The 22,018-nt window shown below is 37.8% G+C and overlaps 5 protein-coding genes across 5 annotated transcripts; 2 read left to right on the forward strand and 3 right to left on the reverse strand.

Annotated features, from left to right (window-relative positions):
- Positions 1-1,069: 1,069 nt before the first annotated feature.
- On the reverse strand, positions 1,070-2,431 carry LOC129788700 (glutathione S-transferase theta-3-like). Its single transcript, XM_055824950.1, has 3 exons — positions 1,954-2,431; positions 1,453-1,875; positions 1,070-1,389 (listed from the first exon to the last, which is right to left on the reverse strand). The coding sequence occupies exons 1-3, from the start codon at positions 2,063-2,065 to the stop codon at positions 1,241-1,243; spliced, it is 684 nt and encodes a 227-aa protein (XP_055680925.1). The 5' UTR covers positions 2,066-2,431; the 3' UTR covers positions 1,070-1,240.
- Positions 2,432-3,546: 1,115 nt separating this feature from the next.
- LOC129788703 (protein dachsous-like) lies at positions 3,547-11,622 on the forward strand. Its single transcript, XM_055824954.1, has 13 exons — positions 3,547-3,753; positions 4,206-4,271; positions 5,424-5,976; positions 6,041-6,306; positions 6,368-6,468; positions 6,547-7,490; positions 7,548-7,889; positions 7,954-8,119; positions 8,198-8,522; positions 8,585-8,700; positions 9,111-10,535; positions 10,602-10,744; positions 11,003-11,622. The coding sequence occupies exons 2-13, from the start codon at positions 4,208-4,210 to the stop codon at positions 11,538-11,540; spliced, it is 4,983 nt and encodes a 1,660-aa protein (XP_055680929.1). The 5' UTR covers positions 3,547-3,753; positions 4,206-4,207; the 3' UTR covers positions 11,541-11,622.
- Positions 11,623-12,834: 1,212 nt separating this feature from the next.
- Positions 12,835-14,415, reverse strand: LOC129788704 (26S proteasome regulatory subunit 8). The gene is made up of 3 exons (XM_055824955.1): positions 14,234-14,415; positions 13,996-14,134; positions 12,835-13,925 (listed from the first exon to the last, which is right to left on the reverse strand). The coding sequence occupies exons 1-3, from the start codon at positions 14,249-14,251 to the stop codon at positions 12,871-12,873; spliced, it is 1,212 nt and encodes a 403-aa protein (XP_055680930.1). The 5' UTR covers positions 14,252-14,415; the 3' UTR covers positions 12,835-12,870.
- A 69-nt stretch (positions 14,416-14,484) lies between these two features.
- LOC129788705 (splicing factor U2af 38 kDa subunit) lies at positions 14,485-15,619 on the forward strand. The gene is made up of 3 exons (XM_055824956.1): positions 14,485-14,653; positions 14,728-14,882; positions 14,969-15,619. The coding sequence occupies exons 1-3, from the start codon at positions 14,610-14,612 to the stop codon at positions 15,448-15,450; spliced, it is 681 nt and encodes a 226-aa protein (XP_055680931.1). The 5' UTR covers positions 14,485-14,609; the 3' UTR covers positions 15,451-15,619.
- A 798-nt stretch (positions 15,620-16,417) lies between these two features.
- On the reverse strand, positions 16,418-16,994 carry LOC129788706 (protein PET117 homolog, mitochondrial). Its single transcript, XM_055824957.1, has 2 exons — positions 16,779-16,994; positions 16,418-16,707 (listed from the first exon to the last, which is right to left on the reverse strand). Exons 1-2 carry the CDS (start codon positions 16,868-16,870, stop codon positions 16,560-16,562), a joined length of 240 nt encoding a protein of 79 aa, XP_055680932.1. The 5' UTR covers positions 16,871-16,994; the 3' UTR covers positions 16,418-16,559.
- Positions 16,995-22,018: the final 5,024 nt, after the last annotated feature.

Genomic DNA, 22,018 nt, shown 5'->3' on the forward strand with positions numbered 1-22,018 from the left:
ATATTTTAAACATGACTTAAACAGTAGTGTTGCCAGTTTTGGGGACCAAAACCCCCACTTCGAGTAAAATAAAAAAAAATCGTTTATAAAAAAAATATGTCATGCATAAAAAAGTTAGATCATGCATCGAAAAAAAATATGTCATGCATAAAAAAGTTAAGTCATGCATCTAAAAAAAAGTGTCATGCATAAAAAAGTTAAGTCATGCATCTAAAAAAAAAGTGTCATGCATCTAAAAAAAGTGTCATGCATAAAAAAGTTAGGTCATGCATCTAAAAAAATATGTCATGCATCTAAAAAAAGTTAGGTCATGCATCTAAAAAAATATGTCATGCATCTAAAAAAAGTGTCATGCATCTAAAAAAAAATATGTCATGCATCTAAAAAAAAAGTGTCATGCATCCAAAAAAAAGTGTCATGCATCCATAAAAGTGTCATGCATAAAAAAGTTAGGTCATGCATCTAAAAAAAGATGTCATGCATCTAAAAAAAAGTGTCATGCATCTAAAAAAAGTTTCATGCATCCATAAAAAAGTGTCATGCATAAAAAAGTTAGGTCATGCATCTAAAAAAAATATGTCATGCATCTAAAAAAAGTGTCATGCATCTAAAAAAAGTTTCATGCATAAAAAAATTAAGTCATGCATCTAAAAAAAAAATCATACATATAAAAATAATATCATGCATATAAAATTTTCAATCCCAAACTCAAACAAACTTAAAATAACTCCCCCCAAAATTTCGTTCTGGCTACGCCCCTGGACTTGAAAGATTTTTCAATTAGACCGTTTTTTTTTTTTAATTTCTTCAAGAACTTGATTATGAAAGTCTTCAAAAAAATTATATTTAGAAGCACAAAATTACTAAATTGCTCAAACTTTGCGTAAAAAAGTTTAAAAACTCTCTCTTTGCGTCATTTTATGTTTTTAGGAAGTACAAGAACGTTTTTATGTATATTTTTTACGTTTAACTTTTAATGCAATTTAACCACGCGTACCAAATTACGCTAAATTATAATAGCGCAAAACCTGACCTAGTTAATTAAATAATTTCAAGTAAAACAAAAACATTCTTCACAATTTAATAATATTTTATTTGCAAACATTTAACAATTTTCCTTGAAAAAGAAAATAACAAATTTAGGATAACTTTTATAGTAATTGGTCCTGTATTAAAATATCCCTTGGAATGTTTTATGAGTACCCCCTTTTGTAGTAGATTTAATAAAGAAAAATAAATCTTAAAGCTGTGATCTCTGGCCGGATTTATCACGAACACTCCATAAAGTGTAGTGGGCTTCATCGTAGAAGGGATTAGTGTCCCTTCGTACCCTCTCCATCCATGCCTTAAGTTTAGGGCGTCCTTCTGTGGGGTCTAGAGGTGTTAAAACTGCAAATAAAAATTATTTAAAAAAAATGAAGATTTTTGTTAAAATAAATTCAAAAAACTCACAGAGCTGCTCAATTTCACAAATAGCCCAAATATCTGCCACGGAGACATCACTGCCAATGAGAAAATCCCCTTCGGCTAGCCAGACGTTCTCAAGGAAATCCAGGGAGCGATTGACTTGACTCATGAGGCTATCGAGGGTCGTCTGATTTGGTGGTTGCTTCGTGTTGCGAGGCTCGAGCCAACTTTTGCGGAAGTACCCCGTGCAGGGAGCTCTGATGTTGAGGTGATGCCACTCCAAGTATTCATCAACTCGTGCCCTCATTCGTGCCCCCGTTGGGTACCATCGTATAATGAGGCTACTCTTGGTTGCCAAATACCTCAGAATGGCAATACTCTCGGCTAGTTTGAAGCCCCCATCATTGATGCAGGGTATTGTGCAGAGACTATTGACCTCTTTGGCAAAGGAATCCTTGGCGTGATCACCTGGATTAACGAGAGATTAGACAAACACCTTACATAATTCCTGGACAAATAACACCCAAAAAGCTTCATAAAACTCACCCAATGCTATTGTAACAGTTTCAAAGGGAATTTTTGCCAAATTCATAACAATTTGCAAGGAACGACACGGCTGGGACATTAAATTGGAATAAAACTTATATTTTGAGGCCATTTCTGGAGCAGAAATTTCAGTGAAATCAACACGAAAAAATTGACAAGCGTGAGCTGGCTGAAAGTGAGTGAGAAAGGTCGACTTTTTGTGGCACAACAACAACTCAATACATCTTCTGCGATGGAGATTGAGCTATGCTATCGCTTGAAAGCCAATACGAGATAATATAATTAATCTCTCTGTGTGTACCTAAAATAGCAAAGCTCATTGGCAGGTGCGCAAGGTGCGCGTATCTAGAGGGAAAAAAAACAGGCGGGATAACCTAAAATGAGAATTTAGGAGAAATTTCAAATTTTTGCAATGAAAATGTAAATTTTTCGGGCTTATTTGCATATTTATGAATCATTGGGAATTCAGGCTTTGTGCTACGGCATGCAGAAAGTGGAGAGAAATGAGGGGAATTATTGAAAATGAGGTGGAAAGAAGAAGCGCAAAAACTCACAGTATTGCCCAGTGGGACCAGGTAAGTAAATTTATGAAATTGTTGCAAAGAAAATTTAATTTAGGGGCCATCTTAATTTTATTTAACATAAAATTGATGATTTAAGCTCTTTAGGTCTATATTTCTTTATGTTTTATGTTGAAAAACTTTTGATTTTTACGGTGTTTAATTTATGAGAATAAGACAAAATGTTAATGTCAAAAAGACGTTTCGTAACATTAACTGTTATCTTCAGGCACACAAAAAATTTACTTAAAAGACTTAAAACATAATTTCTTAAAATGGAAATTTTATTTTATTAAATTTGAGTGCATAAAAATGATTAAAAAGAATATTTTGTTTTGCAAAAGTCAAAAATATTCGGTTAAAGAATGAGTTTAAGAACTTATTGCGCAAAATTTAAAGTAAATTGTTTGAGAATTAACTGTTCTAGATAATTTTGAAATAAAACTGTCTGGTGTGGGATTAAAAAATAAACCGATTTTTTTCTTAATAAATTTAATAAAATGAGTTGATTTCTGTTGAAAGCTTTAATATATTTTGTCTAAAAATAACTTATTCTAAACAAGTGTGTAACAGAGCCATCTGTTGGGAAATTTAAAGAATTTTTCTCGGCTTTTACTTTGTCCATTTGTTTGTACATCAAAATGATTATCAAATAGGAGAATACAAATCACAATGATAGCAAATCTTTCCCTTATCAATCAATGGCGCAATTTATTAGATCCAGAGGATTCAAAACATAATCTTTGGCTTATCAATTTTACTATTATTAATGCTCTGTCTGTAGGATATACTAATAATCCCAGTACTTAATGCAAAATTCAATTACGTGAATAAATTAATTAAATCCCGACATAGAATTGTTTAGAAACTTTCCACAAAAATCATTCAAAAAAAAACTCTTATGAAAAATTCTGAGAGTCCCCTCACATGTACAATCAATATCTTATCAGATATGGGCATTTATTCTCTATTGATTGCCGGTTATCTCTCCATGGAACACCAAGTATTGGTAATTAGAGCTTCAATTTGTCAGTTGAAATTGAAACGGCGCAGCTTACAAACGACTTCTCTGCATTTTCTTCAATTTTCTTTAAAAATTTCATTAATTTGTGAAATAATTCTTTTAAAATAAAAGTGTTGTATTTGTACAGAAAAATAGTTTTTCTTGTGATTGTTTTTAATTTATCTGTCTTCCTGAATTCAATGTTGAAGGAAGAATAGAAATTCTCGAAAAAAGAAAGTAAGAATTTTTGAGAATTTCTGTTTAAAAATCCACGTTATTTTTAAATAAAAGAATTTTTCCCAGAACCTAAAAAATTCAAAAAAATATTAAAGAAATGTAAAATTTTCCTTAATATAGAAATTTTCTTTGTGTAAAAAGGACCTTTTCTGCGCTTCGTTATCAACATTGAGTGCTAAATTTGTGCTGATATCGCGAGCAATTCAATTAAAAGTTCCCATCTAAAGTGACTTTTTATCACGTTGAAAAAAAAAAGTATTCCGTCGTTATTGTTTTGGGAGTTTGTGGAGGCGAAAGGAAAATCAATAAAATCACAAACATTAGCAAAATTGGAGTGAGAAATTGGCATGTGAATTATCTAATCTCTGTTCCGGGAATCAGTTCTTAAAAAAACCTTCTTGGTGAATCATAAAGAAAAAAAAATATTTAAAAAATAATTTGTGTTGTTGCAGAAATGCCTGGAAAATCTTGGCTGCTCCTGATCCTTCTTTATGTATTTATTAAACCTTCAGTAGCACGTAAGTAATGAGTTGAATAGATTTAAAATTTTTTTAAAAGAATATAATTCCTTTTAGATTTGAGAATTTTAACCCAGGACAGTTGAATTTACTTCAATGATTTCAATTTTGCTGAAAATAAAACTTGAAAAAAGATTTTCTTCTTGAGAGAAAATTAAGGTCAAAGTTTTGAAGTCAGAAACATTGATCCTCCAAGGGTTGATGCCTTTTATAGTGATTAGAAGAAAAACCATTTTAAGGGCAATAAATTGATTTTATTGATATCAAAATAAATCAATAACAAAATCAATGGGGAAATTGTTGCAGTTTGTACATGAAAAATTAATGATAAGAAAGATCCCAAAGATCCTAAATAATAAATTAATAAAATATATTTATGACTATATTTTACCACAAGTTAATTACGTTAATCACATTAATGCATTTTATCAATTTTCATGGAAAAATGGGGAAAATCATGCACGGAAAAATGAGCAGAATGATTGTTTCAGATAAAGTTTTTCCAAAGGGAAATTTCACAATATATGTAATTTAATTTGAAATATAGATCTATGAACGAATTCTTGCAATTTGTACAAAAATAAAAACTACAGAGGACGGCTTAAGATGTATAATGGAACAGAAGATGTTAAGAACGTTAAAAAAAGATAAGATTTTCTAGACAGAATTTGATTAAAAATAATTCGTTGATTTTTTTATTTTTATTTCAGCGTAAAATATAATTTTTTAAAGATTACTTTTACGTAATTAATTAAATTTCTTTAATGAATTTCAATTGTATCAGTTACTTCCATTTTTTTTATCTACATCTTCTGAAGTGTTATGAATTCGTCATAGACGCTCTAATAATACTTCAATGTTGTCATCAACACTTTAAACATTTTGCGAATGTGAATGAAAATTCTATACATACTAAATAATGCGCAAAATCAAAAGAAAAATGTTTTTTTATTTAAATTAATAAAAAAAAAGATTCTTTACTATAATTTCCCTATAAGGCGTCATCTGTACTTGAACCGAAGACCTGTCTAGTACAAGTAGAGTGTTAAATCTATTGCACCACTAATCTACTAAAAAAATTAAAAAGCTATTAATGATTTTTATAATTTTTATTGATTAAAAAAAAAACAATTTTTACATCCTTTCTCCCAGAATGGACAGCACCATACTTTCAGGATCCCGAAACTCCGGGAATCAACGTTGAGTCCTTTAATACTAACCCCCTTCAGATGAACATGGACGAGGAGATTCCTGCGCCATTTGATTTTCTAATTTTAACCTACACTGGTACTGTGACTCCAACAATTTCCTTCTCCTTTGGCGATGACCTCCGTTTTGGTCATGAATTCGTACGTCGCGACGGCGCCTGGGTACTTCGGGTTACACGTCGCCAGGACTACGAAACCCTAAATCTGGAGCAGTACATTTTTGATGTAATTGTCGGTGGAACGAGAGTAACAGTCATCTGTATTATCAACAATCTCATTGATACGCCACCCATTGTAACACTCCTGTATGAAGGAGCCTGCTCTGCAAGGGAGCTGGAAGCAAATCAAGATACTGAATGTCACATTCAGGCCTACGATCCAGATTCTCTGTACAACAACGAACTATCCTACAGAGTTATTGGCAATAATCGGGAAGATCAGCTTTTTGAACTGAGAGAGATCAGTTCAGATGACTACTCCAAGAATTATACTCTGATGTTAGTTCTCGATCCTTGTTCGTTCTTCTAATTCAAATATAATGATTTTGGATTTTTTTATTAGTGTTGTTGAGGAATTACACTTTGAGGTACGAGAAGTCTACAATTTCCGCATAATCTTCACTGATTCTGGGAACAATGAAGGTGAAACGAGAGTTGTTGTGGAGGTTGAAGATGTCCCGAATTTACCACCACGTTGGGTTAAACCGTTCTCAACTGAACGCTTTGAGGAGAAGACTGCGCAAACATTCAATGTTGATGCAATTGATGGAGATACTGGGATCAATACTCCGATAAAATACCGCTTGGAGTTTCCTCCTGGTCAAGAATGTAAGTCTGCTCTAAACAGGCTTCTTCCGAGGCTTCTAACAACCTTCTTCTATCTTTTAAGGGACACAACAAAACTTGGTGGCAATCGATGAAGATACCGGAGTGATTTCTGTTCAACCAATAAACCGAGATCAGCTTAAGCAGGAAGTCTTCACATTCAATGTGAGTCATGCTTAATAAATCTTCATTGACTCACTGTAAGCATGTACTTATCAAGCTCTCTTGCTTTCTTTCGCACAGATAATTGCTGCAAAAGATTACAATTTAACCTGGGCAATTGATGGGCCAGCTGTTCTCATTGTAGACGATGTCAACGACAACTACCCTGAGATTTATCTCTCACCGACAACTGTTTCCATTCCTGAGTCGACTTATATGCAGCTTCCATTTACGCAATTTGTAATTGATGACATTGATTTGGGACCACATGCAACGTACACCGTGGAAATGGTTTCCCTTGAAAACTATGCTGATGCATTCACCATTATACCCAATACAGGATACCAGGAAACATCTTTCCTCATAACTGTGTCCAATGCAACATTCCTTGACTACGAAGATGAAGTCTGGCAGAGCTTCCAGATGCGAATTGTTGCAACTGAGGTGGATTTGGAGGAGCATCAACGTGAACAAACTGTTCAAATAAATTTAATCAATTGGAATGATGAAATACCGGAGTTTGCGGAAGATGAATACGTTGTTGAAGTTCTCGAAACTGCCGGAGCTGGTCATCAACTTTCTCTCGTTCAGGCAACAGATCGTGACATAGATGATGAAGTTTTCCATTCAATTGTTGGGACTCTTGGCTCGCAGTTTTCTTGCTCTCAAGCTGGGCAGGTTTCTATTGCGCTCAACGATGTGTTGGACTACGAACGGCAGACGTCTGTTATCATCCAAGTTCAAGCACGTGATTCCCTGCTAACTGGACATCCTGGGGAAACTTTGCACACGGTTTATGCTCAACTTGAGATCAGAGTTCTCGATGTGAATGATGAAACACCTGATCTACGAATGCCTCGTACATCCCCATCAATTGTGGAGAATTCTCCAGCTGGAACAGTTGTAACAATGGAAATTCTCGCAACGGATCCCGATACAACGGCTGATTTGGAATTTTCAATTGACTGGAGCCAATCGTATGCCATAAAATACGGACAGGAGGCAGAGAAGCATACTTATGAGAAGTAAGAGTTGTTAGCAGAGTTGCTTTGTTTTGAAAACTGATGAGTCCTTTATTTCAGTTGCTTCATCATTGAGAAACATCCTGAGACTATTAATCGTGTCTTTGGGCATTTGATTGTTAATCCGGAGTTTGAGTATGATGTTGATTATGAAATGTATGAGATGATCTACTTAACAATAAGGGTTGAAGATCTCAATCAAGAGGTCAATGAGGGTACAGCTGAGGCCATTTTGACGGTACGTATTGAAGATGTTAATGACAATGCGCCTGAGTTTATTGGAGACACATTGGAGACGTTAAGGAGTGTCGTTGAAGAAGCTCTTACGGGAACATTAATTGGAACCATCATGGCTGAGGATATTGATGGTCCTCAGTTCAACCAGATCACTTATTCCATTGAGTAAGTTTTGAATTTATTAATCTTCGTTAACTGTCTTAACGTGGGTTTTGTGTTTGATGTTCAGAGCTGTTGTGGAGCAGGGAACAACACCTGGTTGGGTGAGAATAAATCCATCAACGGGCGTCATTGAAGTTGATGCAGATCAAGCAATTGATTGCGATGATCCCAAGCTTGATTATCTTGAGTACGTCATTACTCTCTCTGATGGAGATCACATAACAACAGGGAATGTAAGAAGACTCCTTAAGACTGTCCTGTTAAAGACAATCCTGTTGCAGATTCTAAATTACACGCTCCTGTATTTTCAGATCAAAATCGACATGATCGATACGAACAACAAACTTCCGGAGGAAACTTCCTTTGAGAAAACAATTGAGATTTATGAGAATACAACTGAAGGTGTTTTCGTTACGATCGGTGCAACAGATCAGGATCGTGATTCTCCACATAATTTTGTCTGGTTCATGATTGACTACGAATCAATCAGGGAGTTGCAGAATCTCTTTGAAATTCAACCTGATACAGGAGATCTGAGCGTTAGACTCCTGGGAGGAGCACAATTGGATAGAGATTTTGGTCCTGCAAGTCACTACATTCCCATCAAGTATGAAGACAACTACCTCGGGAACGGAAGTAAGTTTACCTTCCTAGCTTTTCAGTATGATTTGATGACTTATAGCTTGTTTAATCTGCAGGAAGAAACTCCAATAATACCCACGTTACGGTTGTTCTGCTGGATGTTAATGATAATGCTCCAGTAATGCCAAGTCCGGCGCAGTTTCAACCAACTGTTGGAGAGAATTTTGGAGCAGTAAGTTTGATTTCTTTTGCAGTAAATTCGCAGGATAATTGTTGATGGCGGCAGTTAGTAATGGACTGCCTTTGATCGCTATAAACTATTTCGGGCAGTTGGGGAGAACACACGGGCGGGGATTTCCCAACTAAGTTTCTTCGAACTCCCTTTCCACCCTTCCGGACTCTTCTAATTCCCTTTCAATTCCTGGGTGATTTTCTTTACTCCTTTTCAGCGGTTAATTTGTCGTCTTCTGCTATGTCTTACGGCTATTTTTTACTATGATAGTTTCCTTTTTCTTCGCGATAATTTCACAAGCTCTTTCTCAGACTTTTTCACAAAATGGCGGCTATTTTTGCCTATTTCGCCCACGCCTACTTTGTACTAAATTTCAAATTCAAATTTCAATCGTTAACAATGATTTGCAGGAATACAGCATTCGTACGCCAATTGTTTCAACTGATGCTGATGATCCAACAACACCAAACTCCCAAGTATCCTACAGGATTCTATCCATTGAACCGGGGGAGGATCACGCTGACCCAATTCCTGATATCTCAAATGCCTTTGAGATTGTGAGTGATCGTACAACAAATTCCGGAACACTCGTGGTAAAGAGTGATCTGAAGGGATGCTATGGGACGTGGAGGATAACAATTGAGGCATACGATCATGGTGATGAGTGGACGTCTGCCATTAGTTTGACATCAAATGAAACGTACAACTTGCGAATTGATCCATACAACTACAACGAACCACGGATTGTCTATCCTGTTGCTGGACAAACGATCCGTTTGCGATTCAATGATGCTTACGTTAATTCGCCACTCGTGACGACAAATGGTGTTCCTCTGCAGGCTTTTGAAGCCTTAGATCCTGATGGTGGGACGTACGGGGATGTTACATTCGCCTTAACGGGTAGCTCCAATGGGGAGGATCATTTGGTGTTCAGGTTTGATAAGGAAGATCGTGAGAAATCCCATTTGAGGATCACAGAACTCATTCAGAGTCGAACTTACAGTGTGAATCTTCAAGCAAGAGACGGTGGTGGTTTGTATCAGGATCTTATTGATGTGAGGATTATTTTTGTTGATATCCAAGGGGAACCGTTCTTCCCTGAATCTGAGTTCAGTGGTAGTTTCACGGAGAACACACCAGGTCTCGTTGAGAAGATCGTTATTCCCGAAGCTGAAGATCCAAAGAATACTGGAGTAACAAACCCCGAGGAAATGTTCTCAATCTACTACTTCCTCAATCCTGAATCAGATACCTTTGAATTGGATTCCGAGACAAGGGAGATGACTCTGAAGCAACCGCTCAATCGGGAAGCCATTGAAATGCACACATTGAATGTTATTGCAACAAATAATCGTGATGGTCCAATTACGTGGACTTCGGGCTCAGTGCTGGAGGTTCAGATCACAGTAATTGACATCAATGATAATCCCCCGAAGTTTGAGCTTGACTACTACGGCGTTGGTATAACTACGAGTGATTTCGTAACAAAGGCTCTCATCACGGTGGTTGCATTTGATCCTGACACCGTTGATCAGGATCAGTTGATCTACTACATCCTTCCGGAGACGATCGTAGCACAGGGAACAAATCTCGAAGCGATCAAAGATGAAGCCTTCACAATGGAGCCTGTTACGGGGGTGATTAGGCTTAATAGGGCCATTGATGATTCCCACACGGGGTACTTTGAGTTTATGATTGAGGTACGTGATTCCGATTCAGGATTTGGGCCACATACAGATCAAGCTCGTGTGAAGATCTACATTATTGCTGAATCAAACAGGGTTTCATTCATCTTCCTCAACTCTATGGATGATGTTAAAGCTCAGGAGACTTATGTAAGTCCTGATGTTGTCTTTGTTGTTTTGTTGCTGAGACTTATGCTTCTCTGATCTCTCTTCCAGATCAAATTTGTCTTTACGGAACGTTTTGGATTTGAAGCTAATATCGATGATATCGAGAGGCGCTCCCAGAATGATAATCAAACCGTTGTTAGATGCCACTTCATTGAGAATTCTGAAGCAATAGACGGAGACATCATAAGAGCGTAAGATACCTTTCTAGTCCTCAAGATCAGGATTTGATCATGTAACGACCCTAAACTATCTTGAATTTTTGCTGATTTATTCATCGAGCACGTCTATCTTCTTCCGCGTCTGTAATACAAGTGAAGTGAGTTTGCCGCCCTTCTTCCCTACCCTTTACATTGACATTTAATTGAAAAATAAGAAGGGCGGCAAATTCAAAATTACAACAGACCCTTTCAAAAATTTTCCAAAAATCTCTTCTTCTTTTTCTCAATCAGGCGCATAGTGGACTTGGACTTTATTCAGGGTATCCAGAATGATCTCACAAGTCGCGGATTATTCCTCAATGGCTACGTTCCGACAACACCTGAATCCACAAATCCCGAAGATGCCTTCCAGGAGCTTCTCAATATTATTCTTACAGTCGTCTGCGCCGTTCTAGGGGTTCTCTGTATTGTCATAGGAATTGCCTTCTACCTCCGCAATCGGAGTCTCAATAGGCAACTCAAAGCCCTCTCAACGACCAACTTTGGCTCAGTGTCGTCCAATCTCAATCGAATGGGTGCCCCAACGACGAATATTTTTGCAATGGAAGGAAAGAATCCCGCACTCAATGATCAGGACTTCCAGAGGGAGTTCATGTACGATGCCAAGAGTATTCAGTCTGATGATTCGGATTTTGTGGGCATAGACAAGGATCCCACATTTATGCCGCAGAAAACAAGCATGGAATCCACAAATTCCGGCATATTCGGGGGCAGGAGTCTCAACCCAATGGTGGACCTCAAGAGGGATGATGATTACACGAGATTTTAACGGGAGGGAATTTACTTTATTATGTACATTTTTTAAGGGCTCAAAAGGGGCTCTTCAATAAAGGATCTTTGTTATACATAAATTGAGATTTTTTTGGATTATTTTGTGCTTCCCGGAAAGTGCCATTAGTGGCTGGAAGTTATGCAGGATGACTGCCCATTGCACCAGAAAGTTTTTAAGGGATATCAGGAACCTTCTTTTTAACACTCGGCTGATCTTTGATTTTTTAGGGATCAAAATCTCTCCATTTGGAAAGTCCTCTTTGCAATTACGTGAAGCATGTTAATCAACTCTAATTTTGAACCAAAGATGACATCAAGGATCAACCGGGTGTTGAAAATGAAGTTCCTAAGATCCCTTAGAAACTTCCTGATCTAATGGACAGGATGACTACACAATTTCCAGTCACTTATGGCACTTTCCGGGAAGCAAATCAAATAGTTTTGGGAAGAACTTATTGTTGCTGACGTACCTTTGGATATATACGAGATTATTAGTTGGGTAATGAATTGATGTACACCCTGTAGCTTCCCTGCCAACCCTCAGACATACCTTTGAATGTATACGAGACAAATGTTAAATGGGTGATGGTTTAACGGGCACCCGGTAGCTTCCCTGACAGCCCTCAACGTACCTGTAAGTACATATAGCATTAATCTGTGGGTCCCTCCGGCGAGAAATGACCGGGAATGGCGTAGAACCCGGAGGTGCTGGCGGTCTCAGGTGAAGCTCCTTTTTCTCGTATTTTTTCGCGGCTTTGATTCTCAAATAAACACTCAGATTTTATAACAATAAGTCTATATTTCACTCTCCTCACTTCTCATTCACAAAAATATAAAGGAATTATTAGAATTTCCGCATAAAATGCTGATTTCCTTGTCGCGTGGTTTTCTTGCTGAATAACATATGTATATACGTGGTTATGTAATTATTTTACTATAGGGAGGGTAATTTTCCCTGTTTTCTTCTTTTTCTTTTTAACAAATTCAAAAGTTTAAATTCAACGGTTAATTTACATTTTCTTCTACCGATTCCTCACACTTATAAACTTCCTCTTTTTTGGTCGAAAAATGATCGAAAATCAAGGAAAAATGAATTTTCTTATTTTCTACACCTGGATCATCCCTTTGGTGTACATCGATAGAGCTCAATGACTGACCTCTGGTTACAGGATGATGCAAAAATGCAGCCAAAATCCCTCTAAAATCAACAGAAGAGTCAGAAAATACAAAAATGCCTTTATTTTCCTCAAAAATAGGGTTCAAAACGTCGCTGGATTAATAAAAAAGACAAGTTTTTATTCGAAAAAAATCGCATTTTATTAATTATTTTACTTCCAGAGCTTCTTAATCGACATATTTTTCTCTGAATCCTTCTGCATTACCTTCGCAACGGCCATCTCGAAGTCTTCCTGGGTGACGTGGACTCGCCTCTCGCGCAGCGCATACATGCCAGCTTCCGTGCATACACCCTTAACTTCCGCCCCAGAAGCTCCCGGCATGAGTTCGGCGATCTTCCGGAGATTTATGCCACGCGTGAGGTTCATTTTGCGCGAGTGAATCTTCAGGATGTCCAAACGGGCTTCCTCATTTGGTGGTGGGAACTCAATTTTGCGATCAATGCGCCCTGGGCGGAGGAGAGCTGGATCCAGGATGTCAATCCTATTGGTTGCCATGATAACTTTGATGTTCTTCGTGGCCTCGAAGCCATCCAGTTGATTGAGGAGCTCAAGCATCGTACGCTGCACCTCTGAATCCCCCCCGCTGCCGGATTCAATACGCGACGAGCCGATGGAGTCAATTTCATCCATGAAAATAATCGAAGGAGCATGCTCGCGAGCCATGACAAAGAGTTCCCTGACCATACGTGAGCCCTCACCGATGAATTTCTGCACAAGCTCCGAGCCAGAGACACGAATGAAGGTGCATTCAGTGTGATGAGCTACAGCTCGTGCCAGGAGGGTCTTCCCTGTTCCCGGTGGCCCATAGAGGAGAACTCCCTTTGGCTGAGCAATTCCCAGTGCATCAAAGAGCTCAGGATGCTTCACTGGCAGCTCAATCACCTCCTTAATCTCCTTAATTTGCTTATCGAGTCCACCCACCATCTCATACGTTGAATCCGGAACCTTCTCAACCATCATGAGCGACACCAGCGGGTCCACCTTGTTTGGCAGAATCTTATGCAGCGTATAGCTCTCATTGCGCAGCGCTACGCGACAATTGGGGGTCACATCGTTGATATCAATATTCTTGTCAATGTCCACAACAAATTTCCCCTCCGGATGAACTTTTACGAGAACCTTTTTCTTATCCATCGGCTTCACGACTTCCCCAACATAGCTACCCTGTTCCTGCAGCAATTGCAACTCCTCCCGCAGCATTCGAACTGCAAGAAATCACCCCCACAAATTAAGCCAAATATGATCAAAAGAATTTCCGGAACTTCATAACCTCACCTTTTGCATTCAATTCATTCCGCTGAGCCTGGAGACGCCGGAGATTTTGACTCTTTTCCGCTACAACAAGTTGCAATTCCTCGATCTTTTGTATATAGTACGACCGGAAGCCCTCACCACGGTTCACATCCACATCCATCTGCAATAAAACCCATCCGGAATGAAGACGGAATATTCAAACGAGATTTTCTTTATCAAAAAATAAAGAAATCTGGAGAATTTCTTCGTTAGAACTCACCTTGGACGATATAGTCATCCTTGAGATTGTTTTTCACACCCTTTTAGAACGAACAGTAAGGAAAATTCACGGAAAATCAAGTGGATGCAATCAAAACAAAGAATGATGACTTGAAATTTCCTAAATATTCGTCGCTTCTCTCATGGATTAGTAAAAGTAGGGCACATTGGACACTTGCTGATTGATTGAACGATCCCGCACGGGAATTCCGGGAATCGCATGAGGAATCTCGGGATCTTTCGGAAATTTTCGGACAATTCCCGAATATCTCTCGCGAAGTGCACCGCAAAAATAGCCACAAAAGAGTTTTCTGCATTTTTCACGCATTTTCCGTGATTTTCTCACAAAATTTTCGTGAAGAGTCAACAGCTGGGCCATGGCGGAGTACTTGGCGTCGATTTTTGGTACAGAAAAAGACAAGTAAGTGGGGTAAATTGTGTTTGTTTTTCAACAAGACGCTGACAGCTTCCGTCCGGGATTTTTTTTCTTCGCAGAGTAAATTGCTCGTTCTACTTCAAAATTGGGGCCTGCCGCCATGGGGATCGTTGCTCCAGAATCCACAATAAGCCGACCTTCTCACAGACTGTGCTCCTGCAGAATCTCTACGTGAATCCCCAGAATTCAGCAAAATCCGCCGATGGGAGTCACTGTGAGTAACATAACCTCACTTACACAGAAATGTTTGTTTTTCAACAAAATGATTATTTTTCTTTTATTATTTTTATTTCTCTTTAGTGGTGGCGAATGTGTCTGATGAGGAGATGCAGGAGCACTATGACAACTTCTTCGAGGACGTCTTTGTGGAGTGCGAGGATAAGTACGGGGAGATTGAGGAGATGAATGTCTGCGACAACCTGGGGGACCACCTTGTGGGAAATGTTTACATAAAATTCCGCCGCGAAGAGGATGCCGAACGTGCTGCTAAGGACCTCAATAATCGCTGGTTCGGCGGGCGTCCCGTCTATGCTGAACTTTCCCCCGTCACAGACTTCCGGGAGGCGTGCTGTCGGCAGTACGAGATGGGGGAATGTACCCGCTCTGGGTTCTGCAACTTCATGCACCTCAAGCCCATCTCGCGTGAGCTTAGGCGCTACCTGTACTCCAGGCGCCGCGGACGCTCTCGGTCACGCTCCAAATCTCCACGTCGTCGTGAACGATCACGCGAACGACGTCGCTCACGCAGCAGAGATCGCGATGGGCGCAAGGGACGGTACTGAGGGGCTCCAGGCGGAAGTTTTTGCAGCTTTGGAGACAGCACAGGTGGCGCAGAGAGGCGAATTTTAGCTTCCCGGATATTTTATTTACCCGATATTTCCCAAATCTATATTAGAAATCGTGTAAAAGGATTTAATTGTGTAAGAAATGTCGCCTCTTCCACCTTTACAATGTTGTTTTATTTAATTTTATTAATTTTTTTTTACTGAAAATTTTTTCTTCTTGAATTGCTAATAAAATAAAAAAGCGGCTTGCGGGTATTTTCATGGCAATCTGTTACAAGGAAAGTAGGGAGATAATTCTCATCCCAAAAAAGCCTTCCCGGCTTCTCCCAGTCATCCCTTTTGTCTGAAAACTAATTATGTAAATGCAAAAGTTAATCATGATTTGCACTCCCCACGCATTTTCCTTGAGTTTTCTCTTCATTTTCTTCAAAGGTAATCGTCCCTATGGCGCCAAATGATTCAAGAAGAAACGTGCAACACCCCCGCAGGGGAAAAGCATAAATTTTCATAAACTATCCCCCACAATTTGCCTGAAAGACATGAATTTTTGAATTTGAGGGCGCTCAAATTATTATAACCTCACATTTTGAGCCCGCCAAAATTTCAGAGGGCGCAATTATCGTTTTTTATTTCAATACAAAATTCAAAGATTTCAAGGGTTTCTTGGTCGCTGAATAATGCCCATTTTCTCTGGTTTTTCGGGCTGAAAATCAAATGAATTGCATGAAAAACCACCCTCCAGTAACAAATAATTAGTTTTGTGTTGAATTTTAGTGAAGTAGTTGTAATTTGAGGGGGAATATTGCGCTGAAGTGAATCACTCCCCTGAGGATGCTGTGCGTCTTTGTCACTCCGCCCCTGAGGGATTCCTGCATTTACCAGCTAGTCTGTGGTCCAATGAGGCGTTCAGGAGAGGCAGTGAGACATGAAAGGAATCCCAAATTGCTGATTTTCTTCGTCAAAATTGGAAAGGGGAGACAGAATTGTATAAAAAGGAACATCTGAAGGTCTTTCCGGAGAGCAGGGACAAGAAGAAACTGGTCAAAATAATTTTATTCTAAATCTTATTACAAAAAAATTAATGAAAACTATTGGCGACAAGGCGCTTAACTCCCGGAACTCTGCTCTTGCTCTTGGAGGTCTTTCCTCAGCTGTCGTGTCAATTCAATCTGCTCCTGTAGCCTATAGGTGTTTTCCAATTTTCTCATTTGCTGCCTCTCAATGTCCCTCAGGACACCTTCATGCAATTTTGCCCTGAAAATAATTTTTTCCTCATTAATTTGGAACATTTGGAAGCAAAAAGGAAAATTGTCTTAACCACAAACCTATCATATTGCTGCTTGTAGTGGACGTAGCCAATGATTCCCACTGAGATTGCACAGGAGACAGCTAGGGTAGTCTTGGCGAGAGTAGACATGTCTCAGTTTCCCAAAATATTCCGCTTTTTGCCTCTTTTGAGAGGATTTTCTGTGAATTTTCTTTGGGGAAGTAGCAGAAAAACAAACAGAGGTGGCACACTAATCTCATTGTCCCCCACACATTTGAGGAAAATTTTGTATGGAGGGGAGTGAGGGTCATTTTGGGAACATCAATCATTCGTGTAGGTTTGCCGCCAAATTCAAAATTCCCCCCAAAATTCGTTTGAGATATCCCTGAAGGCGGTTTCAGGGAAAGAAAAACCTCAAAGAAGATTTTAATTTCTTCCATTCTCTTGATGAAAAAAAAAGGGAGAGATATCTGGGAAGTAAATATGATAAAACAACATCAATATTTTCTCTCGGGGTACACAAAAAGCGTGTGGGTGGGACGTCAAGTTAATATTATCTCCGACAACAGGGGTGGTTGCCGTGCACAAAAGCAACATACCGGGAGGGTTGAAATGCCAACCACCCTCTCCTCCCGGTAAATTCCCTTCCCTACGGCTAAACCCCGAAAAAAGGGCCTCTTCTGCGTTGTGAGAGGAGCATCTGGGCTTCCTTCCACGTGTGTGTGCACCATCCGATAAAATGCAAATGTATCTCACGGCTCTCGGTTGGATCATCGCAACAATCGAATCCCTCTTGCAAACATTATTTAGTGATGTTGATTGAGTGGAGCGCATCTATTTTCTATATGCCGTCAAATAATTCATCTCCTTCTCCTATACAAACGCCCACAGGGTGATTATATATTTTGGGAAAGAGAAGTAGTACCTTCTTCACCCCTAAAGGGAGACACTCCACTCAATCTTGCCAGCATATTGAAATAAGGATGGAATTTTATCACACAACCCGCGAATGCACGCACCAAAAATCCCACCGGGGGTAACTCAAATATTTACCAGACTTGCAATTATGTGATTTGTATTTTCCACCATTTGCCACTGATCTACACTTTAAGGAAAATAATATTTGCTAATGTGATTAAATGTATAGGGCTCCACTTTTCCGCACATTTTTCTCTTTTTTTTTCAATCATGTTCTTCTGCAAATAGTCAAGGGGGATGCTTTTTGCGTAAAAGGACTTTTTAATTATTTTTAGAGGTATGATGGAATTAATCCATTTTAAGTGCAGTGAAATTGAGTTTGAGGGTGTTGAAAAATCGAAGGATGTTCAGGACCTTTTAGGATTAATAAAGCAACAGCTGAGGTACATCGAGCTACACCCCTTTTTACTGTATTTGATAAATGTAAGACGTTTTTCTTTAATAGAATTAATTAAAAGTTTTGCATTAACAAAAAAAATCTTTTTTTATTCGCATTTTTACGTTTGGCCGATTTTTTTTTTGTTTTCTTTGGAAATATTCTTGTTTTTTTTTTAAACAACAAATATTTATTTTTTATCTTGCACAAAATTAGTTAAGAAGGTTTTTTCAGGTTTTCTTTAGAGATGTATCCCGAAAGCTCTACAAAAAAGTATTTTGAGATTATTTTTGTAATTATAAGACGTTAAAAAGGGTTGAAAAAAAAAAACGGTTTGTAATTTCTTTTCAATTGTTAGGCTTTTCTCTTCTAACGTTGGATCGTGATTTTTAATATTTGACGATTATTTTTCAACTTTTAACGTTTTTGTTCATATTTTGACGTTTCTGATGATTTCTTCTCTTACGTTTGACATATTTTTTATCATGACGTTCGGTTTTAGGTCTGACACTCCTTTTCTAACGTTTGACATATTTTTTATCATGACGTTCGGTTTTAGGTCTGACACTCCTTTTTCTAACGTTTGACATATTTTTAAACGTATGACATTTTTTCTATGTTTGACGTTTATTTTTTTTGATTGTTCGTCGTTTTGTTTCTAATTTTTAATATTTTTTATTTATGTTTAAAACTCAATTTTACTAATAATAATTTTTATTATCCCCACTACAAATGATTGTATGGAGGGAAACTCCAGGGGGTCCTTATGCAATTTTAAAAATGATTTTTTTGACTTCTTAAGAAAATTCTATTTTTCTTTTGAATTTTTACGGCTACACCCTTGCTCTATAATTCTGTAATTTCTAAAAGAAATGCATTCTTGACAATAATAGTAAATCCATTTTGAATTCCTCAATCAAAAGAAGCAAAAAAATCTTCTACACGACATCAAAGCCACTCCATAAATGCAGGGAGAAAGAGCTCTCAAAAACATCCTTACGGAAGTGAATAAAAAAAAATGAATGAATTTTTCTGTGCCAATTTTGCCTTGAGAGAAGAAATTCTTGCAAATTCCCAGAATATTTTACAATGTTTATTGTCTCGCATTTTTTTTGGTGCTAGCTCATCCTTTGCATGTTCTTTTGGGGGTGTCTTTGGGAGACACAGCAGGGAGAAGAAGAAAAAAATCATAACACGCAACATTTTTTCCAACAATCATTGTCGCACTAATTTCTAACTTATATTGTACAAACTTTCGGCTCATTGTTGCTCTTTTTTTCCCCATTAAATTTAATTGTTTCCAATTCTTTTCTCCCGCGGGCGACATTTTGCAAGATTTCTTGTCTTTTCTTTGCTCTATCTTACCCTGTGCCTTTTTTCGCGGGAGGGTTGATCGCAATGATGGAAAAATCGCTGCATGACACGCGATTAGGGGTTGTTGGGGTGAATAAAAAAAAAAAGAAATCCCTAAAAGAATCACAAAATACTTTCGCGTGCAAATAATTTTTTTTTGGAATGTCTAAAAAAATATTTTGGCTGTATTTCTTACGATAGGTGTTTGACACTATGTATGTAATGTAAATCGATATTGCATTTGGTGTCAGGAAATATAGATTATTCGTGAATATTGTATTGTCCATGAAAAGTTCATGGAGTAAGTTCCATTCTCACCCGCACTCAATTGCTATTCTTTGTGACAAAGAATGCACCACAAATTCCCACTGGATGGTGGATTATATTTCCTTCTATTTCTGAGGGTGGACACTTCTTCATAGCATTGGTGCTATGTATGTAAATAATTCAGAGAGTATAGATAGCAGTTTTCTTAAATGTCATTTCGAGTACAGGACGAAGAACCCTTTTTTTGCATTATTTATGGACATTTATTATTATACTTTCCCCGCACCGAAAAGCGATACGGCGGGATGTATGAAAAGAAATTTGAAGCATAAAGCAGTTGGAAAATTCACCCACATTTCCACTTACCCCCAAAAGTCCATCATTTTAAATTTTCGAGAATTTTATTGACAGTGTGAGAAGGAAAAGTTCGAAGCTCCTTCACACAATATTTTGTGATTCATTCAATTGAAAGTTTTGATCCCACCACTATCGCTTATTGCTCACAGCATTTTACACAAGAACTTGTGTGCGGTGTGAATTTTTCTCTTTGCTTGCACCTCGTTATTTTATTTTTAACAATGCAAAACTCTTCAATCATTTTTTTTCATCTTCTTTTAAATTCCTTTTCCGAAAACTTTATTTTGAAAGTTTTCCATTTATTTTATATTTCAATTTCTTGGTATATTATAGCGCGAGGGGGGAGGGAATTCAATCAGAAAAAAAGTATTCTCTTAACTTTTCAAATTTGCCCCACCCACCCCCAAGTTTTGATCGTAGAAGAAACATATCGTCGATTGCTAAAAATATTATTCTCTTAACCCACTGCCAAAGTGAACGGGAGTGTATGTTGGATACCCCATTGGGAGCCCCCATCAAATATCATCTCGGATCTTCCGTACAGCGTCAAATGGGAAAATGCAACATTTCTTAGTTGGGTACAAAATCCCCGAAACTTTTGCACACAATGCCAATCGAACTTTGGCAATTCCATACAAATTTCTCCGCAACATTGTTGATGAATAATAAAGTGCATTTACTTCTCTCTCTCCCAACACGGGAATGATGCTTTACCCAAAGTATAAACTTTTCCTCCTCCTCCGCCCCAAAGCTCACATTTTACTGCATCATAATTGCGAAATGGTATCTCTCTATATAGCTACAACGGGGGAATAATCCACCTCCGCAACTTTCACATATATATGGCAGAAAGTTACTTATATTGGACGAAAGGGTCCTCGACAGTTTCTCTTGGCATATTTCCTGACGAATCGATAGTTAGGTTTAAATTACACACATGTGGCACCCCTTTTGTGGCTATATGCACACCCCCATTGGACTTTTCCGGGCTTTTCCTTTCAAGTACCTTTTGCCATAGCTTTTGTTGTGGGAATTTAATTCAAGCTTGGAATATTTTACAACTGTGTCACTACAAGCGAGAGGAAAAGTCACAAAATCTTGGAAGAAATATCCCCAAAGCCACGCATAAGTACAGGGATGATCAGAAAAGTTTTCTATTCTATCTCGGTTTACAAAAACGGCTGCCAAAACGGAAAAACTTGACCGATTTTGATAAAAACGGAAGTTTTAGAAAGGGTAATAAATTACCTTTTCAGTAGTAGTCTAATTGTTAAAATCGTCCAACAACTGGCAATAAAGCAAAAGATTGAAGTTAAATATAAAAATTTTAAAAGAATTATTTGCAGAAGTTTATCAAAATTATTTACAAACCGGTCTAACTGATTTTAAAATGTCTATCAATTTTAGAAAGCTGGGAAATATAACCTTTACAAAAATTAAAAATCGTAGAAAATTTGTAGATCACAACCGGGATGGGTACTGCTAAAATAAAGTTTACGTTAAAAAATACTTATTTTTTCCAATCTGGATAATTAGCCTTAGACACAGTTCAAATATTTTTAATTGTCCGCCCTCGCGTTGTCGGCAACAGACAGCCCCCTATTACTACACCATTAGAAAAGCAAACCATAACATTTTTACTTTACTGTAGTCAGAGATATATTTCTAGTTCCCATATGGGAAGACTTATGTGCTAGAAAATATTTTTAAAAATCATTTAATATTAAAAAGAAATTTAAAAAAAAATTCTAATGCAATTTTTCCGGAATACCCTGTGCATTCATGAGAACTTCAAAATGCAAAACCACCTCTTTCTCTCATGAGTATGAGAAAATTTATGTACTTTTGTGTGCATTCCACCCATTTCATCCACTTTCCCTCCCCCCAACCCAAAATGGGGGAATGCGAAGGTAAACCTTCTATACAATGTGTTTTGTGCACGGAGCATCTTGCAACATTTATAAGAA

The sequence above is a fragment of the Lutzomyia longipalpis genome, chromosome 2 (genome assembly GCF_024334085.1).
Source record: "Lutzomyia longipalpis isolate SR_M1_2022 chromosome 2, ASM2433408v1".
NCBI lineage: Eukaryota > Metazoa > Arthropoda > Insecta > Diptera > Psychodidae > Lutzomyia > Lutzomyia longipalpis.